Source organism: Oxyura jamaicensis, chromosome 6, assembly GCF_011077185.1.
Source record: "Oxyura jamaicensis isolate SHBP4307 breed ruddy duck chromosome 6, BPBGC_Ojam_1.0, whole genome shotgun sequence".
Lineage (NCBI taxonomy): Eukaryota > Metazoa > Chordata > Aves > Anseriformes > Anatidae > Oxyura > Oxyura jamaicensis.
Genome location: NC_048898.1, coordinates 32,945,077 through 32,967,783, shown reverse-complemented (window position 1 = coordinate 32,967,783; position 22,707 = coordinate 32,945,077). Strand labels below are relative to the sequence as shown.

At 39.6% G+C, this 22,707-nt stretch overlaps 1 protein-coding gene across 1 annotated transcript in view; it reads left to right on the top strand.

Annotated features, from left to right (window-relative positions):
• ADAM12 (ADAM metallopeptidase domain 12) overlaps positions 1-22,707 on the top strand; it is a 187,609-nt gene that overhangs the window by 44,960 nt on the left and 119,942 nt on the right. The window contains exon 3 of the mRNA XM_035329413.1: positions 5,270-5,343. Coding sequence (XP_035185304.1) covers positions 5,270-5,343 — 74 coding nt within the window. The remainder of the gene's footprint in view (positions 1-5,269; positions 5,344-22,707) is intronic.

Genomic DNA, 22,707 nt, shown 5'->3' with positions numbered 1-22,707 from the left:
TCCTATGGGAAAAGTGTACTTAGGCTGCTAAGGTCTGCCACATCAGTGCATATCTCTGACAAGCTTTGGGCAAGGCTGGCGTGGCTTCCAAAGTCTCTTCTCTTGTGCTTGTCACTAACAATGTGATTTCCTTTACTTCGAACTAAATCCCAGACAACTAATTATTAAATGTGACATTTTATGAGTTTTGCTGTGTTTTTATTTTTGGTCCAAGCTGGATATTAGGAAGGTTGGTGCATACAACTAATTGCAGTCTATAGTTGCTTAAAAATTAGAAGTTTTTTCCTTACAACCTTGCCCATCTCAACCCATTTCAGACTAGGAATGTCCCACCAGTGAGGTGTGAGGACAATTCATGCAGTCTGTGGCCTGATATGTCTGTTACAGGCACTTCAGAGATGTAGGTCAACTTGATGGAACAGGCAAATTCAGCCTTGTTGGAAGTTTGGCTTCAGTGAAGCTAGTAGCAGTTCTGGAGGGAGTGGAAACCACTTTGTTGGATTAAACAAATCTGCCTGTTTCAATCTACCATGCAAGGATATTACTGAAAACTTAATTTGAAACCAGAGAAACAAAATAATCCCTTTTGGTTCTATTTCTTGTGCTGGTCCTTATTCTCAAATACTGGATTTGGATATCTGAGACAGCTGAAAATGCATTTGGCTTTCCAAATAAATTAATGCTTCTGCTTTGAGCTTATTTACACTCTATCTCTTGTCTTTAGATATCTCCTTTTATTTCTGTTATGTAGTTGCTAAAGTATTTTTTTCTTTAAACTTTTATGTGCCGGTCTAACTCATATATCTTAATCCAATAAAATCCTTCATGGAGAGGAAGGTGTAAAAAACACATGCACTAGGACTGTCTGCTTCATTGGTTCTCTCTCTCTCTCCAGATGTAATAAGAAATGACTCAAAATATTCTATCCCAATCTCAACAGTCAGTATCAAGGGAAAAGCTAACAGAGCTGCAACGTGATTACAGTGCGTGCCAAATCCACAGCCCAAAGGAAGAGATGATCCAGCAGTGATTAAGACTTTTTCCTAGATTACTGTGCAGAAAAATATGCTCAGTGACAACTACTTTGTATTGAAATTCCAGAATGGGCATCCCACCAAGGTGAACAAATCTACTCCAAATGGATAGCTACTAGTATTTCAGACATAGAAAACCGTGTGTGTGTGTGTTTGTGCATGTGTATGTGGCTCTTGTATCAATACTATTAGAAAGTACTCCACAAAAGTATGAGACTTTCAAGATATGCTTCTGAGGCTCTGTCTTGGTATTCATGTTGATGAGATAAAACACGAGCAGCTAAGGGAAATACATATATATATATATATTATTACTGGTTTTAAGCTACTATTGTAATGTCTTGGTGCCTTCACGGGAAGGAAGTTGCCCATCTGCTCACCACTGAGCTTAGAGAGTATTCCACTGAGTTTAGAGTATTCTTTAAAATACTTTGTGCGGTAGGTAGACAAAGACAGGAACTTGAAAACTTGCCCACTTTTCATGTGGCTGGAAAGTGGCAGAAGGGGTGAGTGAAGCACAGAACGAGTTGAGGTTCAACAGCAAGGCTCAGCTGGAGGGTTTAGCTGTTTCCCACAGCGGACTGCAGGTGTCCCAGCCCAGAGGTGACTCTGCAGTACAGCTGAGCTCCCCCCACCCTCTCCAGGCTCACAGGGGAAGCCCTCAGTCCCCAAACCACCCTTTCTTTTCTCTTTCGAATTAAAGATCTGGAGATCAATGTGAATTAAGTGGGAGGGTGAGAGCACTTAAAAGTACTTGAAAGCATGTATTAATTAAGCTACCTTTACTTGTGCATATTGATTTTAGTTCTGTTGTGACAAAACAAGCAAACAACTGTGACTCAGAAACAGACTACTGTCGAACCAGGTTCCAGTTGTTCGAGAAAGCCTGTATTCATTTATTCCGTGCTTTATCAGAGGGATTTCTTGCTTGACTTTAACTAAAGGTTCATCACTCTGTTTCACTAATTTCAGAATATTATCACTATGACCAAACCAATGTCCCTTAGCAAGCAAGCAAACAAGGAACAATTTAATGGGTGAAATGAAATACCTTTTTTTTTTTCTTTTCATTGACAAATTTTGATGAGGAAAGTAAGTGCTCTAAATAAGAGGGGAAAGTTATTGAGAGTACTAGTTCAATCATCCTGAGGTCAGTTTTACCTCTTAGGATATCAAGGAGCAGTTTGTGTGCATTGGTGAGATACTCCACAATACATTGTCAAAAAGAAAAGAGTAAATTGAAATTATAGTAGAAAGAACCAGAAAACATAAATCTGTAGGAAAAAAAAGGTTGAAGCATTCACAGTTATTTATTATTATATTGTAAATAATTATGGTATTTGTTGCGGTGTTAAAGAATATGGTGTAAATAGTTCCATAAGGTTCACTCGAACTTCTGTCAGGTTTGATGATTTTGAAGCAATGATATGTGGAAAAAGTTTTTGTATCAATATGGAAATTATTTCCTCTGATTTTTAAGAAAGTCTTATAGCAAGTTGTTCTTTATAAAAGTTTCTGAGCAGAAGAGTCTGTGTACTCACAATGTGCTTTTTTATTATTCTAAACAGAAAATATAAAATAGCTATCTAATATCACTATTTATAGTAATTGCCATTTCATTGTACAATTCAGTTTTGAAAATATTGATTGTAAGGAGAGAGTACTACGGTGTTTCATGAGACTTGAAATGAGTTTTTAAGGTCTTGTAGCAGAACCACATAAATACTTTAATGGAGGGCTCACTGACACTCTTGGGAAAAAAAATAAAAAAAATATATCATTTTTTCATTAATTTCACAAGATTATACTTTAGCAAGAAAAAAAAAAAAAAAAAAAAAAACTCTTTCTGAATGATCTTTGCTTTTCTTCCACATTAGAAATGTTTCATTTTAAGTGCTTATGTCTTTCCAAACACCATAGCACCTGAGCTGTCAGTAATTTTTACTGTATTTATGCTTACAACTACCAGCCGGAATAGGAAAATGTATAGTCTCATCTCTTCCCAGATGGCATAAAAGAAAATGAGCCACTTGCTTGAAAAATATTTCTATGATAAATCAGGGATCCAAACCAGGGTCTCACGCAAAACAGTCCAGCATCCTAACTGGAGACATTATTGTGTTCAATAATGAGTAGTTTCAGCTTTAGGAATTCTCTGAGAGACAGTTTTTGTCTTGTAGAAGTCTGTTTTATTCTGCAGCTGCTTTTTTAACTTTACAACTTAGCAACATCAACTGACTGTCAAATAAGTACCAGTGAGAATTCATGAATAAACATGGTTATCATTTACATACTAACAGAGGGCCTTTAGCTGAAAGGAACCCATTTCTGCTCCTGCAATATCTTATTTACTGTCTTATATTGTAATTAATTGTATTTTACCCTCTCAAAACTCTCTAGTATGTATATCTTACAGGGTTTGGAACCAATGCACTAATATTAAAGTGGTAATCAACATTGTCTCTAAATATTCATGCCAATAAATGACTCCCATGTGTTTGCTGAATGCCAAGGATAGGCTGAAGCTTTTATTTAGCATTCTGGTGGGATCTAGTTCCTACAAAGTTCACATAGATGCAGAATTTCAATATTGTTGCTATTTTGCATGGGGAGAGGGAAACATGTCTGAATTTGCACGAGCAATGGGACAGGACACTTAGAAGAAAGCAGTGGTATCTCAGTCACAATCTGCACTTAATAATGCCTGAGAGCAGGAGGGAGTTGTCAGCTATTTTTTGTCATAACAAAATTACAATTTTGTTTAGTCTATGACGGCCTCCTCATAATTTCACTTTTTAATAAACATTTACAATTTTCCAAATCATTTAAAAATTCTTGCATTTTCTGGATGGGGTGTTCTGACCGTCACACAACCAAGGCTCCATCACGGCACCGCTGCAGCCATCACACATTCAGACACGTTTCCCAATAAATCAATTAAATACAATGCCCCTAAAGATTAGACTGCTTCATTTTGGCAATTGGCTGGCATAAATCTTCAGAAAAGTGTATTGAGCGTGCAGAGGAACAACTGATTTATTGAGCTACCGTCAAGATTTCAAAACAAGGAAATACTGGCTCGCAACCCTGTAAGTTTGTTTAATGAAACGTAAGTTAAGTGTAAACGGCCTTAGAATATATGTGGGTGCAGACTTCTGGATTAAGAGTAACTAGTGTATTGTAAACTGTGCTTTCTCATTTGCTGCTCTAAGGGCCCGTATAGGTGCTCTGCCCCTCCTGCAGCACCCCACTCCCTCCTGCTTCCAGACTGTGCACCGACTCTTCTGATGCTCTTTCACAGCCCCCAAAGTAGTGATTTCACCTTCAGATACTTGAGATGAAAAAGAACTTGTTTTACCGTCAGGGGAACAGCAATATGAAGACTGCACGGAGACGTGTCGGTGCTGAAAATGCAATCCAGATGTCCTGACCCCTGCTCCGTGCCGGAGTGCAACGGGGATTTCTGTGCGCTCTGCTCTTGATGTCTTGTTTAGAAAATTCTCTTGCATGCTTGTACGCGTACAAATACTTTGTCTATTGTTCTCACAGAGCTTCTTGATAACATTGTTAGCCATATTTCTAACTGCTCCAACATCAGTTCTATTCTTAGCTAAATCTTATTTATTTTTTTCTTACGAAACAACATGTATTAAAATATGTAGCAGTTCATAGGGAACAAGTAGTTCAGTATGATATTTGATGTTTAGTTTCCATGATGGTCTTAGATCTGCATCGCATGTGGGGTCCTTCCTGCACGCAAATATTTAACATGCTCAGCCCTAAGGGACCCTTAGCTATTTCTGTTATTTCTGTTAGCCCTAAGCTATTTCTGTTCGAGCCACCCTGCTGACCATGGCCACAGCACCGCAGGTCTGCTCTGAGGGCAGAGGCACCAGCTTCCAGCATGGCTAACAGAGACTGGAAATGGTCATGCAAAGAGCAAACCTGATTACCCTGATCTCAGTTCAAAAAATCTTACAGCAAGACCAAACATTAATAAGAGATTATATTAGTGTTTAATCTCATTGTACTATGATACGGAGAGGAAAGAGAGAAAAATCACAACTGTATCAGGTATCTTGTGGGAATGACGTGGGCTGCATTGCTATGCTGATCTTCAAGACATGCTTCAAGAGATGCAGGGCCAGATTCTGCATCTGGTGTGCCCATATCCCTGGCTAAGAGAGGAGCTGGCTCTGGTTCTGGACTCATCCGACTCTGTTCTCCTCTTGCAGAATCACCCAGCCCTGCTGCAGGTGGTGGTACGAGCTGAAGGAAAACATCTGGTCATCCAGCTGGAGAGAAACGAGTGAGTACCCCTGGTGAACATTCACTTTGTATCAGCATTCTTAGAGAGGGGTGGTGATGTTAAAACTGAAGGGTTAAAAGTAACCTGGGGGCATGTTTGCTACTGGTCCCTTACAGAACATGCCCCTCCCTATCCGGAGTGCTCTGTTCCAGTCTGGACTGTAAGCATTTATATTCTGCTAAGAAAGCAAGGACTTGTATGTATGTCTGTATTTCTGTGGGGCTGAAAAGAAAAGCTGCCTCTCACTGCTTTCTTGTTGATCACTATTCCTATTTTGCCTGGGTTTCTCCTCCTTTCCAGCAGGAAGATTTTTATTTACAATAATGTGGAAAATGCTACAATCTTTGGTACAGTTTTTGGAGGACTTATCCTTCCTGCTGGTGCCTGTGACTGTTGTGGGTGTCTGCTCTGGGAGTGAGAGTCAAGCAATGGGGCTTAACCCTTGCTGGACTTTTAAATGGGAGCTCTGTGGGTTTGTTGGCAAGGGGCTGATGATGGGATGGATGTTCATGCTGCTCATGAGGCCCATGATCAAAGCAGAGCTTGAGCACCTATTTGGGCTATAAGTATTGCGTCTACTTCCATGTGCTCTTGACGACTTGTGCTCGTGTGCAGAAGCAGTGGTAAACACCAGGGGATGCTGCAGGGAGGGTCCATGAGATGGACAGCAGAGATGATCCTGTGAGCAGAAACCATGCGCCAGCCATGTGAGCTGGGCAGGGACCAGCCTGGTGGCTGTAGGCAGCATCCCCCCTTGGCTTTTTACAAAATGCTTTTTATTTCCAGTCATTTGGAGAAACCCTAACATTACCCAGCTGTGATAGAATCCAGTTCACTTTATTATTCAACCTTAGGACCAAATCATGAGCTTTCCTCACATTATTTGCAATGTTTCTTTATTGTTCCTTTGGTATCCCTGAAAGGAATGTAGTTCCCCCATGCATAGGTTGCTCTGTTTGAGCAACTAAAAGAGGATTTAATTCATTTAGTAAACAGGAATTTAGCTTTATATTCTCTTAATCTTTGTCAAAGGGTGTGCCTTCCTTCAGGAATGTGAAGTATGCAGCAATTGAGGAAACTATTTGCATTCCTGTCAGCGATTAAAAGAACATAAAACTGCTAATACAGGCCTTGCTGAACATACCAAACTCCCTTGTACCTGTAATAAAATCAGATTTAGAAAACTGTAAGATACGATCTCCATCTCTTTTCAAAACACGGGATGACAGGACTATAAATTAACTCGCACTAGCAGCTGTTTGACTAACCAGATTTGGAGAATTCTGAGCCCTGCTTCTTAAGAAATACTTGGTAACGGTTATTTTCTAGTTCACCTGTCTGTGGTGGGGTGTCCACCAGAAGATTGTGTTCTAGGAGAGTTCTGTATGGTGTTGACAGCATTAGGTTCCTTGTCTGAACAGGAGCTTCAATGTGCTTTTACTATTGTAAAACACTAAGGTTAGCCTTGCCTGTGCTTGGGGTTTGTAGCACATGAGGCAGTTCACAGATCCCAAACCACAGAAAAAGGTCATAGTTTTGCAAAATTATTTTCCTCTTTTTTTTTTCCAGTTAGTATTGCTAACTCTTACTTTCAAGATAAATAATGAGCTGAGAGCCGCGAGTCAGTGCGGGAGTTGCTCTGGCAGGCGTGTGCACGGACCCGCTGACAGCGCTGGGTGCTGGGTCACTGCCACCGAGAGGCGAGTGGCAACAGAGGAGGTGAGGGAAGGGAGCAACATTTTTTTGCAGCATTTCCATGCTGTAACTCCTGCCTGTGAGTGTCTGAGGCTGCAGGGAGGACCAGCAGATGTGCTTACAGACTCTGTGTCCTCCAGCCTGCCCATCTTCCAGAGGTTGGCACAAACCAGCACAAATATCTTGAAAGCCTTGATGCTCAGCGCTGGAGCAGCCATTAAGCCAGCATGCTTTAAGTAGCAGCGTGCCAAACACAAACATATTTTCTTGAGTAGTAAGTGACAACAGATATGAAGATCTGATACGTGTGCTGTTATTTTACTGCAGTTTCATGTAAAGCATGCTGTTCCTTGGAGGGTGGTAGGGGTGGAGGGGGACGGGACCCCTAAATTACATAATTTCTGCATTGGGTCATGAAACAACAACAACAAAAAAAAGAAAACAACTGGATATAATTTTCCATACTTAGCAGAAACAGCTGCTTTGAGTAGCCTTGACATTAAAATCCATTTATTGAAAACCTTAGAGATTTTCCAAACCTTCGGTTATATTCAAAATATGATTCAGATGCATTAGGCAACCCCAAGTGGGGTTGTGATGTGTTAAACCATCTGTTATCTATGGAAATATTTAATGTCAGTTTGGTGTTCTTCTGATTTTTAGATTCAGCAAAATGTGTTTGTATTTATAGGGCAACATGTTATAGTTAGTTCTGGAAGGGTTGCTGGTACCGAAATTCACAACTTCAGGTTTAAAATCTTCTCTGTGTTTTCCAGCTGTAGTGTTCATTCATTAAATAATTTGGCAATTAATTTTCAGGCATTTCACATTTGTAATTGCAAAAACAAACTTATTTGCCTTGAATTTACTTTGTTGATTGTAAAAAATTGACTAACAAGCTTATGTCGCAATGAACATTTCTCGCTATTATTTATTTGCAAAATATGATTGCACTCTTGAGAACCTTGAGCTCTGTAGTACCTTAAATGTTTTAGAAACACTTGTCATAGAGGGAGAGATTTCCAGAATCAGCAAACCATCTCTCAGCTGCAAAATAAACCACCCTTAGGAGCAGCTGGCTATCCTGGTGTACATCACATCAGTAACACTGATGCACTTCTGTGGTGCAAGGGACAGTAATGTATGCACAATGAAATTCCTTTACGCAGCATGAGGATCTTAGAGGAAAGTTGTCTTAATACTGTGAAAATGAATCAAAACCCCCATAAGATTAAATCTGAGTTGCAAAGTAGAACGGTATGTGACTACTTGCTGTTCTTCTTCAACTGGAAACATTTTACGCTGTCAGAAGTGGGTCTGAATACAGCAAAGCGCTTAAGTACTCTTTTAACTTTAAACATATGAGTAATCCAGGTAAAGTCAGCGGAATTACTTATTTTCAAAGTTAATTTCATGCTTAAATGATTTGCTGACAAAGGTCATAATTATGGATGTCAAAGAAATATAACTTTGAACAGATGTTAGAGAGCTTTTTCAAATCCATGTACAGCGGAGTGAAGGGCAGTTAAAGATAAAAAGCTGAGATAAGTGGAGGGCACTCGAGGGACAGCAGGGAGGTAGGACAGCTTTGCCCTAAGGACATCGGCATCAGCTTCACATCTCAGGTGCTTCTTGGTTGGTTCCCTTCTGGTGGGAATGTGTTCCCCAGCTGTAAGGGGGAGCTGTAAATGGAAAGGCAAAGCCCCAGTGGTTCAGACTAGCAGTTTACTATTTATTTCCACATAACCTCATGTTCCTTTTGGTTGGGTTTAAAACACAACCTTTAACAAAACAATATAAAAAAGGGGGTAATATCTGAGGTCAGATTGCTGCCTTTCCCCCAGTGAAAAATATTCTATTTTATCAGGAGGCAAAAGGCAGCCCAGGCCATGGTGTAAGTCTCCATCTTACCCTTTAAATCCCCTAAGATCCCAGGACCTCCAGAAGTTGAGAGCACCTCTAACTGTCCCCTTTACATTCTCACCACTTCTGCACGTCAACACCATACGAAGGGTGTACTGGGACGTACTGGTCTAGCATCGAAGTCCCCTTTGAAAGCTTAACCCCAGGTCAAGGGAGGTTCCTGTAGCATTCCTTTGGTTGCAAAAGTAGACAATAAGCATCTTCATGCACAGTGACCTGTCCCAGAAATCTTTTAATTTTTTTTTCTCTTAAAAAAAAAAAAAAAAAGAAAGAAAGAAAGAAATGAAAGAAATAAGTAGTCCTCTCTTCTCTTCTGTCTCTTCATTTCTGCCTGACCTTTCTGAATAGGAGTGCTGATTGGGGTGCAAGTGGCATTCTAGCTGCATTAATTTAGCAGGAAAACAACCCATTTCCATGGCCAAAGAAAGTAGCTGACAAAATCTGTTAATGAATTGACACGCTTATATCCAATCAATGGCTTGAAATACAGATAGAGAAAACAAATCTAAACAAATTAATGCCAACCGGAGAGGCAGGACCTCTCAGAACGTACTTGCTGTACTTGCTGCTGTAATTCCGTGCTGTAACTTAGCCAAAAAACCGTGACCCTTGAGTGTTTTATCTGCAAATGCTGGAGCCAGCAGCTGTACTGCAGCATTTCAGTGCAAGCTGACAGTTGGGAATTCTCTTTAATTGACATAAAAGTTTCACTTTAATGGAAGTAATGATTTTACCCTTCCATCCTGGCAACAGCCAGGAGGTCTACACCACAGCAAAATGAATATTCGGCTACCGCTGGTGCAGTACAGCTGGTGTCAGTCTGTGACACTAGGGGTACAGGCATGTGCTGTAGGATTTTGGTGTAAGGACAGTAATGTAGCATTGGCATTGAAATACCGAGATCTGCTCAGTAACAGTGAAAGGTAGCACAGGCTGGTATCAGCAGTGGTAGGCAAGGTTGTGTGGTTGGGGCTGTGACCATCTGGAGGCTTTTGCTGTGTGGTTTTGGAGCTGTGTGTTTCAGTGAAAGGGTTCAGATCCATCAGGGGAGAAAGTACTGCTTTCTTGAGCTGTCCTTCCTCTCCTGATGTAAATAGACGAAAAGAAAGGAAAATTAGAGAGGATGTTTATAGGCTGAAACAATATGCTGGAAGTGGAGGGGATGGAATTTCTATTCTGGAGACCTTGCTGTGGCTCAGTGTCATAACCTCTAACATCACCAAGCTTCTCCTCTTCACATGTCCCAGAAAACAGTGGGGCAATGGGGCTGTGCTGAGGCTGCTGTAGAGGACAGAGGGCTGTGTTCTGTTCATGGTGCAAACCCCAAGTCCTGGGTGAGCACATAGGTCAGGAGAGCCTGTCCTTGCCCTGCAGCCTTGGAAAAACTTAGACCCAGAGAAGTTTAGCATTTTTGGTTTTGTCTCAGAATTATAAAGCTTGTGATACAGAAAAGGACAGAAAGGACAGGGAAAAAAAAAAAAAAAAAAAAAAGTCTGATGGGTAGGGCAGGTGCTGTTTTCTTGGTGTGTATATTTTCCTGAGAATAGTAGTTTCCAGTGCTGCATCAGTTGACAGCTTTGAACCAACTTAACACAAGGTTGTGCTTTTTCAGTGTCTGTCACTCAGAGCAACCCAAGAGCTGTACCTTCCAATTAAATATACAACAATAATAGAGAGGAAAATGTACGTGCTGGTGCAATAAATTTAATAAAGAAGTGCCTGCTTTAGATTTTGTTCCCCAGATATACTGCAGTGGTAGATTATTATATTTTCAGAACTGTGTTTTAATCTCCCCATGTAGGGCAGCATGTGAGGCTTTCAGCATTTCATTTCAGCATTGCTCGGCAGAGAGGTCGGGGAGGAGAGCTGGCTGGGAGAAGGCAATCGGAATGCATGCTCCCTCCCTCCTGCTGGAGTCAGCTCCATCGCCGTGATAATAAAAACACAGGCAAAACATAATAATCTGTGACTGCAAAATAAATAATTAGGGGAGAGACAAGAGAGAAAAACAGCTTTCTGGAAAGCCTCTAATCTCCCCCTGATGGTCATACGCCAGCCCGTGTGCTGCACAAGCCTTGGCTGCCCAAGGAGCAATGGCCAACACCGCATCGTTTTGCAGGCTGGCAAGGGAAGCAGGGGTGCATCCAGCTGGACCCAGGCTTTGCTCACAAAGCTCCTGGGTGTTCCTCACATGTTTCTGCTATCTGCTGCTCGGCAGGTTTCAGATGGCTTTTTTTTTTTTTTTTTTTTTAATTTGTTTCTAACAAGAGTGAGCAGCGTTTCAACAGCAATGAAGGGGAAGCATTGAATTCTGCTTTGCAGCATCACATGGCCTGCCATTACCCAGGATGTTTGGTCTCCTTCACACAACACATGTAGTGATACCAGGCCAAAACCAAGAGGATTCTCCCGCTTTTCAGAAACATTTGTTTATATTGCTTTCTGGCCTCAGAAAGACAGGGAGGACTCTAAATGAGTTTTCAAGTCAAAATTGAGGCAGAGCCTGCTTTTAATGAATTTTCTTTTAGATATTTTCACTTTGATGCTCAGTCCCAGGGGTCCAATGTCTTTGAATGGGAGCAGATATGTGACAGTATGTCTAATATCTCAAGAATTTTTCTTTTTGCACGCAGTGGCATTTTACTGGCACACACTCAGTTCCTAGGATCTCAGCTTCTCCTGAAGGCTTTGCAGAGAGAAACTAAGAGTGTTGCCTTGCAAAATTTTGTAGGGAAAGATGCCAGCTATTTAATTCACTTGTAGTGTTCACTGTTTCATGTATTTATTTTTAGAGGGTTAGGAAATACAGAGCACACTGAAGTACAGTTCTTCAGATGAGTTCTCTGTGATTTCATGTTGCTTTTGGAAACGAAGAATCAAAAGGAACAATTCAGTTCTGCTCATAATCCCTGCTTGGGAGCCTGGTCCCACCCCCACCAGCACGGGTCTGGGTGTCTCTTCCAGTGTGGACTTTGGCTTCCCAGATTTTGACTGATCTCTGCCAAACTGTCCCAGTGCTTGCTGCAGGTCTTTACAGTAATGTGCAGGGATGGTTTCTAGAAGCATTAATAGCTGGTGTCCCTCTCCATGCCTGTATGATTGCAGGGGATCCCTGAGCGTGTCCTCCCAAGTCACATTCCAAACATCTGTTATTGATTCCTCATTGTGAATATTGGGAAATGGAAAAAAAGTTCTGCAATACAGATTAATGTTTATAAAGGGTCAAGGTCTTGTAAAACATAACTCCTCTTCTACATCTGAGCGAACACCCAAGTGTAGGATGTTATTGAGAGAATAAAGAGAAAATAGCCATCCTGTTCTCCTGAAGAGTTCATACCTTAGTTTCTTTTAAAAATCTGTCAGGAATGGAGTGCAGGAACTTCCACATCAATTTTGATCTAATCTGGCTCTCTTTTTCTCCTCTTTTCCTTCTTTCTTTCTTCATTTTTTTATTCTCTTTTTTTTTCTTTTTTTTTCTTTTTCCCCATTTATTCTCTTTTCCACCATTTTCTCAAAACCCCTTTAAAAGGCGTTTCCAGGTGTACCTGAATTTCCACAGACAAAGCAGGACCACATGCAGTGTTTCGATCCTGCTCTGCTCGGGGTGCAGGTGAGGAGGCCGATGGGCACTGCGCTCTGTAAAATATTTGGGTCCTCACAAAATACAGGGAAAGAAGAGGGCCAGTGCAAAGAAGAAATCACCGCCCTGTGTCAGTAGGGGAAGAGTGCGTCCTTTGGCTGTTCTTGGGCACGGTGCGGTTCAGCTCACTGATGTAAGGCTTCTTTCACATTTTTTGAAAGAGGCGTCGGTGACTCAGGCCGCAGGCATGTCTGTGGGGCTGCCTGCTGCAACAGCTGCTGCTCTGCACCTACTTGTGGAAGGTTTTCCTCTTCAGGAAAAAAAAATAATAATAATAAAAGAAGAAAAAGAAAAGAAAAAGAAAAAATGGAGCACACACACACACACACAAAAAAAAAAAAAAAAAAAAAAGAGAGAGAGAGAAAGAAAGGAAAAGCCAGCTGCGAGGTACTTAAGGACAAGAATCTTCTGCATGAAGCTGGATTCAGAGGCGAAGCAGATACTTTCCTGGACACAAAACCCCAGACGCTTTCCAGAAAATGTCAGTTCCTGTCCAAGTGACAGAGCAGTTTCTCAGGGCTGCAGAGGACGGCTGAAAATGCCGCCGGAGAAACAAATCCCCACTCACGAAGCGCTCTGGGGCAGGAGCACGCGGCCGGGGTGTGCTGGGGCTGCTGCCAGGCGTGCAGGCCCCACGAGCTCGCTCGCCGCCCCGGCAGCCGGCAAGCAGGGATGGCAGTCCTTAGGTGCTGCATCTCCTTCCCGCAGAGCCGTGAGGATTAATTCCTTTACATTTGGTAGATGAAAAGCCGCGTATGAGTGCTGACTATTGCAATATCAGCCAAGAGGGATGATTCAAAAAGCAGAGCCTGTATGAAGAGCCCTAGTGCAGAGGAAATACATATATGGAAACATAAGCTTGGCAACGGGATACTTTTTTTTCCCCCTTCTTTGATGTCTGGCCTCAGTAATCCAGACAGATTCCTTCAAAAATTGGTCCAACTTATTTCTGCGTTTTTATCTTACTACCTGCTACTTGTTCATTTGAAATAGCTGTGAAAAATATCGAGTACCTGGCTGTATGTAGATGTATGCTTTTTGCAAGAATAAGGTAACTTGAGTACATTGTAACACTCCCCCTAAACGGGACTGTTCTTGGCAATTTACACTTCCCGAGTCCTCTTGGGATGAGAGCAGAGCCTGCCTGTTTCTTCATCTGACCCACATATTTGCACTTTCTCAGTGTGGTTTAGTCCAGTAAAAGCACACTGTCCTCCTCCTATCTGGTGCTCTTTTTTTCCCCAAGGAAAAAGAAAAAAAGAAAAAAAAAAAAAATAGTTCAGTTACAGCTTGAGTTATGGTTCAGTTTCAATGCAGTCTCTATCGCGTTACATATTTTATTAGACCAATATTCTGGATTCTGCATTTTGCTAGTGCTTGTTTGTATAAAATGATCATATCTGATTACAGATTTTCTGTAACAAGAAGGAATAAGAGGAAATATGCATCTCCAGGTCCTGGATCAAAATAAGTAAACTTCTGGCTTCAGAAAAGTTGTACATGACATCTATAAAAATGTCTAAGCATGTTGCTTAGTAAAACTTAATCAGAAATACATATATGCCCTCCACGGTCTTCAGAGGAATGGCCACAGATTTACCTGACAGAAGAATTTGATATATATGAATAGTATTTTTATTGTGGGTAGTAAAAAACGGAAAAAAATATCTGAATGAGAATTAGAAAATGGAAGTTGAGATATTTTTACAACTTGGCCTTTACTACATTCCTGAGAACAATGGAAATAATTTTATACTGTACCTCAAAGATAGTCGAGATTTTTTCTCTGCTTCCCTCTCTGATGTGTATGAATGAGGTTTACAGACAGGTTCTGTCTTTTCTCCTCCACACAGGTGCTCATTTGCACTTTGTGCTGTCCATCTCTCCTCTTCCAAGTGATAGGTAAAGCTAACTCTACATTTTCCCTGCTTCCCCAAAATAATTTATACTTGCTGTAATTTAATACCAAGGCAGCAAATGCCTTATCAGTTTTGAAACAGCGGTCTGGATAATTCTAAGCAGATGTCTCTCTTTCTCTAATCACAACATCAGTTATTTCTTGGTCAGTCTTGATTAGCTGATTCTTACATAATGAGAAAGCATAGTTAATGGCCACTTGTATGTGGGTTGAACATGCTGAAAAGAACAGCTTAGCCCCTTGAGAACAAGAGGCTGATGAGCCAGTAAAATCAAGCTAAATGGAATGAGTCTTCATTATGAGTCATTAGAAAAGATGACGCTTTGGCTAACAGATGAAATATCTTTGATGAAGACCAGTTGTAAAAGCACAACTTAATGCTTAATAAATGTATTGGGGTGACTCATAAATTCAACGTACACATTTGTTTCTTTGCAGTATGTGTCAAGTCCGGTGCAACACCATTTCCTCTGTTAGATGTGTCCCCTGGCTGGATATGGCTTTAAAAAAGACACTCTTAAAATCACTGGATGAAAGACGACTGCACGATAACTTGGCAGAGGATTCAAAATGAAAATAAGATTGTTCAGACCTACTGCATTTGGCTGGAAAATGGGCAAGTCTCCCATTATGTACTGACTAGTACCTGTTAGGTGTACTTGATTAGACCTGAAACTTGGCTAGTTAGAGGTTGGACTGGACTGGTGGAAGCTACATGTTCCACAGACTCATTGGATAGCTTATGCAGTTTCATTTGGAATAAAAAAATCCAGTTTATGATAGAATCATCTAGGTTGGGGAAGACCTTCAAGATCACCAAGTCCAACCATCACCCTGACTTACCAAGTCCCATCCCTAAACCACGTCCCTTGGTGGCACATCCACACACCTCTTAAACACCTCCAGGGACTGGGACTCCACCACTTCCCTGGACAACTCATTCCAAAGCTTGAAACAGCAGGCATCTTTGAAACAAAAATGTGTAGTTAGGGTATTCTGAGTGCTACACAAGAAGTGAAAAATAGAATATATCTCCTATCTGTACATAAACAACTACCCCTCTAATAATAATAACAATAACAATAATAATAATAAATGTGAGTAGGAGATGTTAGGCAAGAGATAGTGTGAGATAGTGTTGGGGAAGCATGAGAGCTGTCAATGATGGTAACAAATGTTTCTGAAACTAAAATATTTTGGGAGGGAAGGTGGTAGGAGGTTTGCTTATTTGTTTGTTTCTTGTTAAAGATGTAAGTAGTTCTTATTGCCTGCTGACATTAAAGAAACCAAAAGCAAGTAGACACTATTTTCATTTGTACTTCGGTTAAGGTTGAAGGGAAGTGGTCTTTCTTCATAAAGGAGTTGCATCATCTTTGAAAATCTTCCTCACTTTATTAAGTGAATGTAAATTTTGGCAATTAATGTCTTTGCCAACTATTTACAGTAATACTGCTCAAGTAGAACAAGGACTACACTTTTTATCAACTCAAAGGTGTAGTGATTTAGTATAACATCCTATTTTAGAAAACATTTCTCCTTAAAAGATTTTTATCTAGAAGTTCCTCTTTGATCTTTTTTACAGAAAAGGAGCTGCTATTTTCAGAAGAAAATACATTTTCAATAAATTTGGAGCAATATCCATCCAAATTGCAAGTGACAGTTCCTTGAGAGAAGAGGAAGAGTCCTGAATATAAAGATGGGTTTACCCTGACAAAGGTTGCCCAAGCTGTTTTACAAGTAACACACATTTTCTGTTAGCTTAGCAATTTCTTGGGAGGAAACCACTCACCATTGTCTGAGTAGCATCAGATGGACTGCTTTATTTTTTGCTTTACAAAAGGTGAATCTATTTGTTTCATAGTAATTTAACCCAGATCAACAGTGCTGTCCCAAAGACTTCCTGTCCTTATTGCTGTAAAGACTGACATTGTCGTGGATCTGAATTCCTGTAGAAAGAGGGAGAGAGACACATGCTTCCCAGTTTCCTGCCAGTGCTTTGGTGCCAGTGCAGCGCATTTCCCCTGGCTGGACACTTCCTAAGAGAGGACATCATTGCCACTACTGGTGAGCCCCACAGTCTTGGGGTCCAGCACTGGGAACAAAAAAGCCAACAACAAATAAATATATTTAATAAGTAATGAATTCACTTAGTAGGAAAGGGCAGTGTAGAGAATGAATTGTTTAACAGATTAATGTGAATGTCTTTTATATTTTATAAACCTCCCAAGTCCCTGGTGTGCTGAGCCAGGTTTTGTTTATGTACATGGAAACATGAAATCTTTTCCAGTCCCTGTGCAAATAACACAGAATTGGACTTCATTACCTTGGCTAATTTAACAAGTCCTAGGAGGCTTTTTGTTACTCAGTAATAGAGGAGGAGCCACAAACTCCAGAACTGCTGCACCAGCACAATCTCTATGAATGAAATAATCTTCCTTACTTTGTAAGCTCTCCATGAAGAGTTTGCCTGGTAGGCCTGACATCACAGCAAACACAGATTTGGGCTTGGGGTCCTCTGGGGCCACCCGAACTGCTGAGCAGCAGGTGAGAGCCCCGGTGGCCAGTAGGAGCCTAGGTTCCTGCTGCAGGAACTCTAATATCAGTTACCCAATGAATAGCTGTAAACATCCAATTTTGGTGAAGCTATGATTTTTAATGAAGGATTTAAAGATCCTTATAACACAAAGCCCTAATATTTTAGAACTGGGAATTTATTTATCTCTTGTAACTAGCGGATAATCAGGTGGCGCTGAGAAGCAAAGCATTTTAAACAGCTGATATTATTTCTGTTATGCCTGTTAAATAGAACTAATGCAAACATCCCATAAATATTTTAATAGCGTTTTACTGTATTTCTTTAGAAAATGTTTAAAGAGCCACCTAATGTTGGACAGAGATACTTCTTGTGTAAACCCTTGTTAATTCCGTTTTAATGACTTTATTAACATTATTTAATTCAATATTGATACATTTAGAAGTCCTTTAACCATCCTATTTTACTGAAGTTTTACAATCACTTATTGATAAGTAGCACAATGTAAGACCACTGATTAATTGCATAATTGCTTAATTCCATTTGAACTACTTCAACATGAAAGACAAAATATAGGTACAGGAGAGCTCTCTTTTTTGATCAACTTTCTGTATTTCATATGCACAATTTGAACCACTTAATTTAAGTTCATTTAAATTCCCAATATGCCCAGTTAGTATGTGTGTGATCACACTCACAGAGCTTGGGGGGTCTCAATATTTTACTCTGTGAAATGTTCTGTCTTTTATCTCTTCTGCTATGAATAATTTACTTGTTGGTACAGCTTCAGAAGTGAATCCTGTTCTGTAAAAGCATATATGTTTAACTGGGATCAGTAAGTATCACAATGATATTAGCTTTCTCCTTGGAAAATGTCCTTACAATATGAGAAGTCTGCAGAGAGGTGGATGCCTTGTCTTGTGTTACTTAGCTTAATAGCCAGCTGTTTTTCTTGTACACTACCACAAGCACTGGCATTACCATGCATTTTTAATCATAACATTGTTGCTTTTCTCATCTCAAATGTTCTTTGCTTCTTTATAAACATTTTTTGCAAAGTTCACACGGGGTGAAAATCACTTCAGGAGCAAAGGGACTGTGGCAGATCATGTAGTGTATTGAAAACATCTCTAGGGCTTTTGCAGTGCAGGATTTTTGTGTAGGCTTTCTGCAGTAAGGTGAATTTTGTAGATGTCCCTAATATTTACTAACCTTTTATTAAGACAATTAGAGGTGTAACAGTTGTATTAAGTTACTTTTTCATGCTTATATTAATTCGCACAATTAGTTAAAACTATAATATCACTTTCACTTGAGTACTCTTACTGTGCAGGTTTTGAGCAGTTTGACAATATCTGCAAATTAAAAAGAGAAGGCTGCATCCTCACCTATTTTCAGTTCAGCAGGAAAACATTTTCAGTTTTGGCAGTAGAACTAAAGGAGAAAAACCTCTCTTTTGTTGGCTTTCCCATAATCCTCTTAAAAAAAGGTATGGACTTTCCATACAGGTAGAGTATGGGGAGAGTAAGTAACCTCTTTTCACAGACATACCTGCCCTTGCATGATCTTCAGAAAAAATCCAGGCAAAATCCACAGAACTGGGATCAGACCTCAGGGTCAGATATACTGAAGGTAGCAGAGAATTTGTGACATAGGCTGGAAGATCTAAGAGACTGTGTTAATACTGTGAGGGTTAGAAATTTGGGAGGATTTGGTCATTCTGAATGCAGATGTTTTTACATTTGCTGATACCACAGGACCACAGTGTTAAATCACGTTATCTTTCATGCAGTCATGAAATCATTCAGTGATGTGGTTCCTCCTGGGGGCCCACAGCACACTAAGAAGCACTAGAGACAAATATCTGCTTTGTGGAGGTGATGGAGGAGAGAAGAGGCTCAGGAAGGCAGTACACTTAAGGCTCTTCTAGGAAAGCTTTTCTTGTACAGAAAGATGGCACAAGAACTGCTGTTGATGAAAACAGTGTCCCTGTGTTGAGCCTCAGAAGTCAGGATATCATGGATGCATTCAGACAGACTGCTGAAACTTGCTTTGGTTTTCACTTCCACAGGTGTTCTGAGAATAGAATTTTTGAAGATTTTTTTTTTTCAGAATTTTTTACTGCAATCTAGGGATAAGGAAAAATTAAGATAATGCCTCAGCCCAAGCAATGAAAAATGGTGAATAGATGATTGACAGTGTGACTTAGGGGCTAAAATGTTTTCCACACTCAACTATTTGCATTTCAACAACAGAAGTTTTGCACCAGTTGGGATGTAGAATGTCCACCTAACACTGGAAGAGGATGTTGGGAAACTGTCTGTCCTATCAGGAAATTATATCAGGAATGAGGTATACCAGGACCATGGAAATCAACATGACATGGCAATGCCTAATTAAATATTGTACAGGAAGGATAGATGAGGTCAAGGAGGCACATTACTCATCTGAGGTCATTTTAGTTTGTAAAATTGTGATAGTGTCAGCAATGAGAAACTCTCGTGTGTTCTCCATATCATTATTTTCAGTTGCCTAAATGAAAAAGATGTTTTTAAAGAGAAAAGTAGAAAGGAAGACAACAGGTAGAATTGGTAGAGAGAAAGTTGGTCACAGGATAGATCCTTTGTCATTCTTTAATATTGCTTTACAAAACCCACGTTAAAGAGGAAAGTACTGCCATAACAGAAAAATGGAATATCTGCCATAACTAAAAAATAAAATGGAACTTAATAGCTTAACAGATTGAAAATACTCAGATTCTATAGTAATGTCTAATTTTTAATTTTCTCTTGGATCTTGGAGAAAGAATTTTATTGCCACCAGGTCTGGCTGACTGATTTTGTTTATTGACACTGATACAGAAGAAGAAGCAACTCTGTTTTCTATGTGAAAGTATAAAATAGAAACATAAGCATAGAAGCATAGGATTTTGTCAAATGGAGAATAGACAGGAGTCTTTGCATCCACCAGCAAATGAACAAAGGCCTAGTAATGGAGTTGAGGTGCAGTCAAGAAAAAATTAGGGGGCTTCAAGTTTAGAAAGAATTTTAGGATGCAACATAAGATTAAGCACTAATGCAGCCCAGTTTGGAGCTTGGATATGTTCATGCTCTGAATCAGCTGCATGTGTTTGGTTCAGAGGAAAAACAGGAACTCCCCTCAGACACACTTTGAGAAGAGTTAATGCACTATTCAGATATTTTAACAAAAGTCAATTCTAATTTATTTCTGTATATTACTAATGTCATTGCATGAATTATTGCAGGAGATATGGAGGTGGTTATACAAAAAAAAAAAAAAAAAAGGTTAAATTAGAAAGGCCTAGTATTTTTCATATCTTGTCAGTTATGACATTTAATCTTAATTATGTCTGAATTTGACTGATTTTCCAATTGCCTGAGTTTAGCAAGAGTATGTTGTTGCTAGGACACAGCTACTTGATGTGATACATCTATCATCAACCTAAAAGAAAAATTTTAAAGACTGATTCTTATATTTACATTCACAAATATACTCGGTGTCCTAAATGCAGAAGGACTGTAACACTCATTCTTAAATAAAAACATTGAGAGGTATTTTGGAAATATTTCCTTTTTGAATGTGTTGATGGATAAATAGGCAAGAGGAGCATGCTGAAGGCTTATTCTTGTTTCCACTGATTCCTTAGTCATGGCTTGTTTATCATTTTAATGTTCTCAATAATGAATTTGTTTTGTTCTGTTTCTTTTCTGTTGCATGTGAAAAGCATCCTAGCACCATTCCTTTCTGCCACTGATTTGTTTTCTCCTTTTGAAAATTAATCATTAATGTTTAAGAAAGGTTGCAGACACTGCTGGCTCTGCATTCCCTCACAGGGTATCTCTGAATTTCTTATTTCATTATCATCATGATATAGGGGAGTTCACTGCATGCATTCATACGGACCCCTAACTATACATGTAGGAATTTTATTCTATGTTACAGATACTAATATTATAGTGGTGATAACTTCAAGGCCTGCTTTTGTAACATTTTGATGGGAAGATTTGAAGCTGTGGTTTTCAGTGGGCCTGAAAGAGCTGTGAATACCTGTGTCAGCAGCAGTGAGTTCATTTCTGACTCTATTACCCCTGAAAGGCCACAGTAAAACTTCTGTAATGATGTAGGAGTTATATATAATATATAATGATCAGACTTGTGATATTCTCTTCATGTTTGATTCATGTCTCAGAAGTACACAGAAGCTCTGCAGGGGGCATGCCTTAGTCCTTGATAATGTAAAAGAGTAGGCAGCAAATGTTTGGCTGTGTTGCTAATGTTTAGCAAGCAGCATCTTTCCTGTTTTTTTTTTTTTTATTATTATTATTTTATTTTTTATTTTTTACTTTTACACATGTGACCCAACTCTTACAGTGTGCCACAGCTTTGGATGCATTTCAAGAACAAATATCTTGCCCTTGGTGATCTAGCAGGTATTTTTTTTTTTTGTCCTGAAAAGAGAAGTAGAATGAAAATGGATTCATAAGGACTCATGCATTAGATAAAAATCTTCCAAATTATGGGCATTTTTGCATCCCTGTACATTCACATTGCAGCCTGGCCACATGATAAACTAGCTCAGTCACACTGTAATGTTGTTTAGTAATATGTAGGATGGCAGCATAGTTACAGGAGCAGAGCTGGGAAATCCCTTGGCTTCCAAGTGTTTTGTCATGCAGGCAGGCATTTCTGGAAAAAGTCCCTAGAGCCTGTTTTTTTTTTCTCCTGAGAAAATACTTTGAAAGAAAATGTTTAGTCAAGGAGAAGTCAGTAGTGTCATTAGTATAAGAAAAAAATGGAATACCCGAGCACAACACTTGTTAACAAAAGAATCAATGCATTTTATGCGACTCCAATGAAATCACAGAATCACAGAATCACAGAATTTCTAGGTTGGAAGAGACCTCAAGATCATCGAGTCCCACCTCTAACCTAACACTAACAGTCCCCACTAAACCATATCCCTAAGCTCTACATCTAAACGTCTTTTGAAGACTTCCAGGGATGGTGACTCCACCACCTCCCTGGGCAGCCTGTTCCAATGCCTCACAACCCTTTCAGTAAAGAAGCTCTTCCTAACATCTAACCTAAAACTCCCCTGGCGCAACTTTAGCCCATTCCCCCTCGTCCTGTCCCCAGGCACGTGGGAGAACATCATGAACTTGAACTGAATATTGCACACATTTTTATTTAGGAAATAAGAGGGCCTTCTAGAACATGTTAGAACATTTCATTTCACAATTTTATAGAGAATTTTATTCCAGAACTTCTAAAACTTTTGCTTTATATTGGCTTTTTTCTTGTTGAAACTTAATGTTTCAACATAACAGCATAGTGCAAGGCCATGGTAATGTGTTATGAGAACAGTTAGAATATCATTCATCTTTAGAGTTCATGAAAAACTAGAAAAAGTTTGAGATTTATTATAGTAGAAGACAATGACTATTTTACTAGGGACATTTAGGACTGTCATTTGCATGAAATTAAAGATGTTCTCTTATAAATTTATGTATGAAGTTCTGACAATCCACATCATTTCAGAGACAAAGATTTAGAATGTGATACTGGAATAACATTTGGTAGATGTATTGCTAGATCAAAGTCTGTTGATATTAATATGAAATCTCAGTTTTCTTT